This window comes from Condylostylus longicornis, unplaced genomic scaffold, assembly GCF_029603195.1.
Source record: "Condylostylus longicornis isolate FDR11 unplaced genomic scaffold, ASM2960319v2 ptg000013l, whole genome shotgun sequence".
Taxonomy (NCBI): Eukaryota; Metazoa; Arthropoda; class Insecta; order Diptera; family Dolichopodidae; genus Condylostylus; species Condylostylus longicornis.
In genome coordinates this window covers 691,029-701,342 of record NW_026577982.1, presented here as the reverse complement: position 1 = coordinate 701,342, position 10,314 = coordinate 691,029, and the positions used below count along the sequence as shown (strand labels likewise).

Genomic DNA, 10,314 nt, shown 5'->3' with positions numbered 1-10,314 from the left:
ATCTCACAGAATTTTCCAGACAAATAGTTACTCAATCACTTTCTTTTCACTTGCCGAGTAAAATAGCGAGATATACGATTAGGCCCTAACTATAAACTTTTTGCATTTGCAAACCAAAGTTCGTATAAAAATAATAAAAATCAAAAACCGAAGCATAAACATTGATAAACGTACGAACAATTATTGTGCCACAATTGAGCTATAAGCCGTCGTTTTTAAACCTTTACAATTACAACTTTTGTATTCCTGGTTCGAAAAGAGGAGTCTGTACGTATTAAAGGAAATATATAGTTAAGTGAAGAAGCTGAATTTTCCTTGATTACTACAAAATAAAATGACTCGTTGTTAATTTTTAACAAATCAAATGTCATATATCAAAGGATGAGTGTAACAACCCTACCAAGGTTTATATTATTCTAACGTCATAGAACTACAAATTCAGTATATGATTTTAGTATTATTGTATTCTGTTTCACTCTTTCCCTATGTTTAATTTACATGAGTGAATATCAATATATTAATATTGTGGTTAGATTTGGAGTAATTACAAAAAGTTGACAAAAACATAACCTAAGAACTTTGAGTTGATTTGGTTTTTGTTATCGACTTCAATTTTATTTCAAGCGATAATAATCACTCTTATGTTTTGAATTTTTATAAAACACTTTAAGTAAAAAAAACTAAATAATACTAAATATGAGGGAAACACCAATCTCTAATTGCGAAAAAAAATTTATTTTGGAGAGCCTTCAACAGCATCAAGTAAAAAAATTTGTAATCAAATACAACCTTATTTAATAGATATAGCGTTGCAGCGCCTCGATGGACGTAAATTATCCGAAAGCCGCTCTATGATAATAAGTTTTGGTATCGATTGGGGTTGTGTTCATGTTTCTTTAGGGAATACTAGAGTAATTGCACAAGTATCTTGCGAATTAGGTCAGTCCCAAACAATTAGACCAAATGAAGGTATTTTACATATTAATGTGGAGCTTAGTCCGATGGCAGCAGCTCATTTCGAAGCTGGTCGAAACTCTGAGCTTACAGTTCGCATAAATCGTATATTAGAAAGAACATTTAAAGATTCTAAATGTGTTGACTTGGAGTCTCTGTGTGTGATAGCCGAAGATAGAGTATGGATATTAAGAGTTGATGTAAATGTTTTGAATCATGACGGCAATTTAATAGGTAAGAGTTAAATTATTGTATCAAAGCTGCAATCAAATATTGCCAATTTAAGATTGTTGTGCTGCAGCTTGCTTATGCGCTTTAGCACACTTTAAAAGACCTGACGTTACGGTTGATGGAAACGAAGTGAAAATTCATACAGCGGCTGAAAAAGATTTTATATCTATAGTATTGCATCACTATCCTGTTTGCGTATCTTATGCGACATTTAACGATGGGTAATAAACTTAAAATATTTATTTATTTTATTATTATGTTTTATATTTCATTTTATTGTAAATAGAGTTTACAGATTATTTCTTTGAAAAAGCGATTAAGTATGAACACTTTATTTTTAGCCAAATTGCGGTGGTTGATCCTTCGCTAATTGAGGAACAGATATGTGATGCTGAAATGATTTTTGGAATAAACTCTTACAGAGAATTATGTTGTCTTAATTTATCTGGAAAAACACTTACAAGCTCTAGTCTTTTTCTTAAATGTGCTAATAAAGCAGCTGAACATGCGAAAGCCACTGTAGAATTAATAAAGTATGAAATTGATTGTGATTTAGAAAGCAGGAAAAACAATGAAGCATTTGGGTTTGCTGAATGCCTGAAATATAAAAAGTTAAACACGGTTGAAGAAGAAAAACTCTCGCTTAAACTTCGAAATTTCTATTATCGTATGCCTTATTTTAGTAGAAATAGAGAAGTCAAAATGGAAGTAGAAGATAAAACAGACATTGTTGATGGTGAAGAGACAGCTGTTAAAAGTATGAAATTTATTGTTAAAAACAGGAAGAGCCACATATTACCTTTTATACTTTTGTAGTTGAAATACTTGATAGTAGTACTGGGAACATTAGTTCGAATCAGAAAAATATTAATTGGTTCCCAGACACAGACAGCGATGAAGATGACATTGATATGTCAAGAGATTTAGGAGCTATGATAAGCGACGGGAGCGATGAAGATGAAAAGCCGCTTGAACAGCAATTAGAGGCGGTGAATGAAAAATTATGTGCGTCTAAAATGAGTAAACCTATTAGTAAAGGAACACCTGTTATCAAAGGTATATTTAAACTTTTTGTTTTTTTTAAATATAATTTTCACACTACTTTTCAGAGGAAATTGGCAGCGACAATAGCGAAGAGGATGAAACTATGATTTTAAAATAAAATCTGTATTAATATAGATGAAATTTAAAAATAAAAACAAAATATCACTTTAGTTTTTTTTACTTAAACAATAATAATGTTATACATACATATATTCTTACTTAACAACTTTTCTTCTTGATATTTTAAAATTTACTTTACAAATTGAAAAATCATAGATCTTAAAAATTAAAAATGCTTATATTATTATAAATATCGTGTGCAATGTATGGCTATTTTTTTTATAAATATTGATTATACATTCAAAATACTTCAGGTTTAGGACTCTTTATAAAGATTTAGTTTCACGATAATTTTAATCAGAAAATTACAATAATTTTTTAAACGTTTATTAATAAAAATATTAAAAATTCTTTAAATTCAAAGTCGTCGTTGTAGTTATTAAAGAAGACGATGTTGACGGAGGGAGACTTTCCATATTACTATTCAATTTATTTCTACAATTTCTATTCGATGCTAATTTTCACGTGGTGTCATTTCCAATACCATTTTTCTGATCCAATTTATTCGAATTAGATCTAACCATATAAATAAAGTATGTTATAATCTCTTTTTCTTTAATTGGAATAGTTTTAAAATGTTTCATTATTTGATCAGCTAACTGGGCTTTATTTAAACCTGGCCTAGTGGGTACTTTATAATGGCGTTTATAGCGACGTAATGTATTCACTTGTAGAGAATATAAATCTACTTCGGGAAGATCAGTGTCAGTTTCATTACTATCATCTTCAGAGTCTTTCCGCCGGCGCTTTGTACGTGCACATTGTATACGCGATTTATGAAAATCGCATATATAAGTATGATGAGCCTAAAAAATTAAAAAAAAATAGAATTGGAATTTAATTTGTATACACCTTTTGTTTTATACAAATTATCATATTTGTTATCTATGTACTCACATACATATCCATACTTCAAAATTTATATTGCATTTGTTGCATATATAAACATTGATATGTATATATGTATATGCTTTTATACACATTATATATACCTACGTACATATTTATGTGGATATGTAAAATTATAGATAGAAATATAAATTATCTTACATTTGAATCAATCATCAATTTTAATCTCCGCTGTGCAACTGTTTTTTGCACACGTTTGCTATATGAGGCGTTTCCAGCTGTTCAATAAAAAATAACCATAAAATTATTACTTTTTTGATACAATAAAGATTTTTTAGTTCCCTACCAATTTTTCTGCATCGGATATCACCATCCAATAAGCAACAAATTTGTTGTACATCTCTTGAATCTTCTTCACCTGTACTAAATCCGTTCATATCAAGTTTTGTTAAAATAATTTTAATTGATTTAATACCAATAAAATTTAAAAATATATTTCGAAAATACAATAGTTTTTAAGTTCAAATTTTATTGATGAAGGTCACCTATTTTCTTTTTTTTTGTGATCTATAAATGGTTTGTAAAATTTATTTTAAAAATGTATTTGCTTTTTGATTTTTTAAAACACAATGTATTTTTAGAAAAAAAATATTTTCGATAGTTTCTTCTTAATTAATGGACAGCTTAAACCAATTCACAAAGTTCACAAAAATATTAAGTTTTGTTATCGAACTACAACCAGTTCTACCTTCTATATAAACTTATATACAAAATCTGTTATAAAAGCCACCCAAAACAAAAAGAAAAATAAATGTAATACGTATGTATATTTCAATACATATATATATGCATGTACAATTTAATCAAAAATTTTTGTTTCATACAATTACAATTTGCTCATTTGTTTCTCTTGTAATTGGTAAAAATTTATATCTCTTATAAGATAGAAAAAGAAAACTATAATTTGGTAATTTTTTTTCCTTAGGCGGCTTACGAAGTTCGAAAAGGAAGGAAAGAAAACAACAAACAGTTGAAGCAATTTTTGATTTTGTTTCAGTATTGCAATTTGTAAAGAAAAAAAATACAAATGGAAAAGTGAATCATTTTGAATATGAAACAATAAACAAACATAATTTCAGGGTTGGCACAGTAAGGCATTGGCAGATATCTAACTTAGCCAACAATGCTATACTCAACATGAACATTTCAATTTTTTTCATTACATATATTTAAAGAAAAAAACAAGTTTATTTTGAGGCGAAAATCTTAGCTATGAATGTATGTACAAATGTATTTACTCTTAAAATTTTCTTTAATGCTTAATTTAACTTTATAAACTTCAGTAATATAAAATATTTTTATTTAAATCAATAATAAAACCGGTTGTTATACAACAGAAGAAATTTAGCGTATAACTTAATATTTTTCCTTTGCATTTCTGTTCTAATCCTTTCACAATGCTCTCTTTATCTGTACACATCGTCTTTATTTTTTTGTATGACATCGATCATTTAACTTAAATGTCACACATTTCACAAATTATGTGAATTTTTTATAAAATAAGTGCAAGAACAAGGAAAATCTTACAATTACTAGCTAAAAAATGAAATTAACCAGTGACATTTCATTTAGCATCATTCACGCAAAAAAAAAATACATCTTTCGAAACAATTTGGAAATAAAACGTGGAAAATGGAATTAAAACGTGTTAATGCGTTGAATGGGCTTGGTGCCTAGTGGTGGTGGTTGATTCGTTGTATTTATTTCTTTTCTAGGTAAAATTATTTAGCAAGGCAAAGCAATATTATTATAATGAATACTGAATTTTATTGTTGATTTTTTATTAGTTTCATTTCCATTCCATTTTACATTTAGTTTATGTACGTACGCATGTTTGTTTGATTATGTTATGCCGGGACGGAATTATTGAAAGCGTAAATTCATTTTCCATTCTCTTTTAAAAATTGAAAATTGAATGTTGATTGAAAATATTAAAAACAACAGTGCAGTGATTACTTTGATAGAGTGAGGAGTACTAACAAAAAAATTTTTTTTTGAAGCAAAGTGCTACTTCGCTTTGCCAACAATAAAAATTTACAAGACACAAAGTTTTTTGTTTTCTTTTTTGTTTAACGTGTCGCGCAAAATACAAAAGTCGGTATCCCTTTGCTGCTAATTTATTGAAAAAGAAGAAAACGTAAAAATATTAAAAAAATTGTCAATTTTATTTTTTATACAAATTTTTATAGCATATAAATTGAAAAAGAAAATAGTTGTTGTACCACCTATGTAACCAAATTTATTTGTATATTTAAAATTAAAGAAAAATTCAAAAAGAAAAAAAGCATTTTCTCAAAATTAAAAGACAAGTGGTTTGTAGTGTAAAAACAAAAAAGTAGCTTCGTTAAGTCTTTAAAAAAATAAAAAAAAAATTCAATCATAAAAAACAAATCGTTTAAAATTTAAAAAAAGGTTTCTACAGAAAAAAAGTCTTCTTAAGTTTGGAAAAAAATGGCAGCAAACAGAATGAAAACATTGTCGACTGAACAAAAGGCAGAAATTCGAGAAAAATTTGATGAAGTATGTTAAAAAAAAATGTGAAATTTTACATTTATAATTTTTTTTATTTAAATTTATTTTTCAATATTTTTAGCAAAACAATAAAAATTTTAATTTAAACAAGTCCTATATACATATGTACATATCTATATATGGATATACATACATATATATGTTAAAGTGTCCACACAACACGTCGTAAATGTAAAAAATGATTTCGTTATTTTTCTTGTTCTTATTTTGTCTTTTAACTTTTTTACTACTCCAAACCGGAATTAAAATTTTTTGGATTAAATAAATTTTCGTATACTGCCAAATGTATGTACATACTTATATGTAATTTCAATTTGACTTGAGTTCGTATATATACCTGCATATATAGGTATGGAGTTACATATAAAATTCGTCAGTAGGCATGTTTGTATGTTTGTACATAATATCTACAACTTGATTCTACTTATTTGATTTGCCCACACTCAATTTTACTTTATGCTGTGTGTAGAACTGTAGTATGTATTCCGATCAGAAAGGTTTAACACATTCATACACACAAATGCAAATTTTAAAATTTTTAACAAATTATTGTTTTTTTTTTTAAGCCTCAATATTTTGTAATGTAAAGAATGCAATAGTTCATTACACTTACCAATTTCTTTTTGTTGAATAATAGAAAGGAAATGCGGTTCGGGATAGGTCTAGGTATACAAAATACAAAAAAAAAAGAGAAATCAACATGATATTTAGTACCTACATACATAAATATATACATAGATTTTATTTTTTGTAAACAAAATATGTATATCTACGAAGTATAAGTTCTAGGCAAGGTATTATTCATGCAAATATTTTAGACGTAAATAATATTTCCATTTTTTAATTGTATGAATTAAATATTTATATTTACAAAAACAAGAGGCAGACAAAGTTAAAATTTAATAAATTAAATTACTATAACCATTTACATACTTACATACATATATAGACATTTACATACATACATAATACTAGATGCCCATATCAGAAAAAGTTTTAAATAGGAATTGTAATCTTAGCTATTGTAAAGAAAATTATTCATAGCACTATTATAGTTATATAATTATTTTAAATGCGTTAGTTAATATATAAATGTATATATGTACATACATATACCATATTTATACAAACATATGCAATTTTTTTCTTTATTTCTGAGCTTTTCTTATAAACAAGGTTATCTTAAATTAACTTCATTATGCAGATAGGTATTTATTTACCTATATGTACCTACGTAAGCAAAATAAAAATAATTTATTTTATTTTTTTTTTTGCATTACAATTTTAATTCATGCAGTTTATTGTAATTTAAATTATAGGTACATATATACACTTGTATTTTCTATATTTTATACTATGATAGGTATGGGAGGGTGATGTATAAATTACCTATTATTTTTCACTTTTAAATTTAAACATGAGGGAAATTAAAACCTATTCCTGTAAATTCAAAGTGGATTTTTACCTATTTAGATAAAAAATAGGTAAATAACTTAATAAATTGTAGTGTAATGTAGAATAGATAGAACTTATTTTATGTATTAAATATTTTATTTTTAAATTCCTTTATGTAAAACCGAAAAGTTAATAATTTTTTTCAAATTTTTGCATAAATATTTTTAATAATTACTCATTCTTAATTAATTAACATAAAGTAAGTGAGTGCGTATACATGAGTATATAAGTGAGTATGTATACATTGAATTTCTATTGAAAATCTATTAAAATAAGAAGTCAATTACCAATATGGAAAAGCATTTAAATAAACGATTATTTCTGTTAAGAAAGGAAAAAAAATCGATGATTCAACTTTGAATTTTATAAACAGAAAACTAATATTGTTATATACATAATATGTACTTAATATGTATGGTTACATATATATATATATTTTGATGACTTATGTTTTGAATAAAATCTAAATACCTAAGAACATAATATATGTATGTATAAATACCTATAAGAATAACAATTTAAGTGTTTAAAAATAATAGAATAGCTAAAAATTTATAAATTGATTAATTGACATATAAAAATTTAATTATAAAGGAAGTCTGATAAGAAACTGAAATTGATTTTTCAATAATTTTTTCAACAAGAGTACGCGCAATCAACAATTATAATTATATACTGTACCTACATATATACCTATATATGTATATATATTTATTTTTAAATACATGGTTATGTATATATGCATTTCTTATTTACATTTGTATTGGCATTGTTTGTTTACAAATTTTACATAATTGGGATGTAAATGCTTTAGTTCAGCCAGAACTTGTAGTCAATCATCATAAACAAAATAAGTACATGATACTTAATACCAAAAACTATATATAGACTACCAATCCAGTATTCAATTTATCCTCATGAATTTATGCATAACCTTTTACTATGAATGATTAAAATTCGATTTAAATAATTAATTTCTTATAACGTGAGTTTAAAAAGCAGTTTGGACGAAAAAATGTGCATTATGCATCATCTATATTCTTAGTATTATTCGAGTTAGCTCTATGTAACTAGGTATATATATGCATATATATATATGCATATTTATGTTTAATATTTACTTATGACCTCATCTGCTTAATATTCATTCATTTTATTTCTTTTTTAATTTCTTACAACAGCTATGATTCACAAATAGTTTTTTTTTTCTGATAATTTGTTACATATCGAATTTAAAGAGTAAAATCAATTTGAAAAAAACCCTCTAGAGTAAAAAAATGTCAATTTTTTTTTGCATAAGTATTTTTATTAGTCGCTCATAGTTAATTAGTATCTACCTTTCTTGCGTTTTTCAAATCTTATCAATATTTACGTTTATTTTTATATAGAAAATCATAGTATGTAAATAAGTTATTTATATTTTATCTATGTTTGTTTAATTTTATTAGCTCTAAAATGAAAATTTGAATGCTACTTTTTACTTAATTGCCAATAAAATCATAAAATATTCTTCAATTTAATGAAATTTTTCACATATTTAATTATTGCAAAATATTCAAATTAAAGTTTTATGAATAACCCCTTTTGAAATTATTAATGAACCTTGCTAATAAAATAGTATATATATATATATATATATATATATATATATGTACATACGTGCCATTACTATCAACTTGTATCAAATATATAATTATAGGTCCTTTCATAAATCGCGATATAAAGCGATACTGCGCTATACTTATTTTCATAAACAAATGTTGCTTACCAAATTTGTTCATAAAGATGGTAAATTTTTCGCAATATAGCGATATATGTATATAGAACTGCTTTAATTTTTTTAGAGTAATTAAAAATATATTGCATATAATATAAAAATATATTGCGCTTCATAGCTATTGTTTTGCATTATGAAAATCTTTTATTATTCGTCAATAATATTATGAGAATTTTTTTAATAAGCATAGATATTTCAAATTTTATAAAATATTTTTGATTTTTTGTTCAATTGATGTCAATTTAATTACTTTATTTCACATTTATTTGAATTTACTTGGTTGATTTGATAACATTAATTTACTTAAATATGAATATATTTTGTTGTTCAGAAATTTATATATTTGGACGATATAAGTACATGGGTGCAAGCGTAAAAAAAGATGCTTTATATTTTTTTTTAACTGGAAGCATTTATTTAGGTTTTACTGTAATAAGTAATATAATATAATGTAAATAAAATTATTGTTACGATTAGATAAAAATTTATTCAAAAGAACTCTTTTTTTTTATTACTTGTTTTTGTTTATATTTTTATATAGAAGTGAAATTTAAGTATCTTAATTTTTATATTTGAACGCAAAAAAATATTTTGTTGCAATATTTTTTTTCAGGGTAAATTTTATTTAGATTTTGTTGAAAACCATAATTTTAATGAAGTTAATGAAAAATTTTGCATTTTATAAGAAATATTTCATTTGTTAATCTTAGAAAAGAAATAAGTAGTTATTCAAATATTTAAAATCAAATATAAACAGAAGAAGGAAGTAAAAATAATTTTCATTTAGAATGAAAAATTAATTTATTTGAGCATTTGTTTATAAAATGTTTTTATTAAATATTATTTAAGAAGAAAACCATTTATTTCTATTCTAATTTGAATTTTTTGAGCAACAATATTTATTACTTTTAAATTCTTTAATTACTCGTAAAACTTAAAAAACTGATGATTTAAATGACAGCATTCAAATCAACCAATATTAATTCCTCTCCGATTGTTCTTTTCATCGTATAAATTTTAGTGGAAATAATTCATGCCGTACTTACGAATTTAAGTAACACAAACTTGAAAATTATATACAATTTAAATTTTAAAAAAAGAATTGAGAATTTTTTTTTTTACAAAGAAGTACTTATATAAAAAAAAAATATTCTTATTTTGTTTTTGTCAAAAAACAATATCGAAATTTCAATTAGTGCACACTACATGTTATACTTATAGTCTCATGCACAAATTGTATGTGTGTACCCATAGTTAAAATATTTTTTATTCCATTATGAATCTCATTGATG

At 24.8% G+C, this 10,314-nt stretch overlaps 3 protein-coding genes across 3 annotated transcripts in view; 2 read left to right on the top strand and 1 right to left on the bottom strand.

Annotated features, from left to right (window-relative positions):
- The first annotated feature begins 499 nt into the window (after nt 1-499).
- Nucleotides 500-2,495, top strand: LOC129605366 (uncharacterized). Its single transcript, XM_055515077.1, has 6 exons — nt 500-762; nt 816-1,188; nt 1,241-1,406; nt 1,527-1,942; nt 2,002-2,241; nt 2,295-2,495. Exons 1-6 carry the CDS (start codon nt 697-699, stop codon nt 2,345-2,347), a joined length of 1,314 nt encoding a protein of 437 aa, XP_055371052.1. The 5' UTR covers nt 500-696; the 3' UTR covers nt 2,348-2,495.
- On the bottom strand, nt 2,392-3,948 carry LOC129605367 (histone deacetylase complex subunit SAP30 homolog). Its single transcript, XM_055515078.1, has 3 exons — nt 3,545-3,948; nt 3,400-3,476; nt 2,392-3,155 (listed from the first exon to the last, which is right to left on the bottom strand). Exons 1-3 carry the CDS (start codon nt 3,633-3,635, stop codon nt 2,811-2,813), a joined length of 513 nt encoding a protein of 170 aa, XP_055371053.1. The 5' UTR covers nt 3,636-3,948; the 3' UTR covers nt 2,392-2,810.
- Nucleotides 3,949-5,108: 1,160 nt separating this feature from the next.
- LOC129619385 (plastin-1) overlaps nt 5,109-10,314 on the top strand; it is a 41,246-nt gene continuing 36,040 nt past the window's right edge. The window contains exon 1 of the mRNA XM_055534637.1: nt 5,109-5,778. Within this exon, the coding sequence (XP_055390612.1) occupies nt 5,710-5,778 (69 nt within the window). The 5' untranslated portion in view covers nt 5,109-5,709. The remainder of the gene's footprint in view (nt 5,779-10,314) is intronic.

Bases quoted from the DNA above. Each gene is read 5' to 3' on its own strand.
- LOC129605366 (XM_055515077.1), top strand. From the start codon at position 697: ATGAGGGAAACACCAATCTCTAATTGCGAAAAAAAATTTATTTTGGAG. The intron at 1,189-1,240 runs GTAAGAGTTAAA...TGCCAATTTAAG, and splicing joins TCATGACGGCAATTTAATAG to ATTGTTGTGCTGCAGCTTGC. The intron at 1,407-1,526 runs GTAATAAACTTA...CTTTATTTTTAG, and splicing joins TATGCGACATTTAACGATGG to CCAAATTGCGGTGGTTGATC.
- LOC129605367 (XM_055515078.1), bottom strand. From the start codon at position 3,635: ATGAACGGATTTAGTACAGGTGAAGAAGATTCAAGAGATGTACAACAA. The intron at 3,477-3,544 runs GTAGGGAACTAA...TTTATTGAACAG, and splicing joins TATCCGATGCAGAAAAATTG to CTGGAAACGCCTCATATAGC. The intron at 3,156-3,399 runs GTAAGATAATTT...TTAATTTTTTAG, and splicing joins AATTGATGATTGATTCAAAT to GCTCATCATACTTATATATG.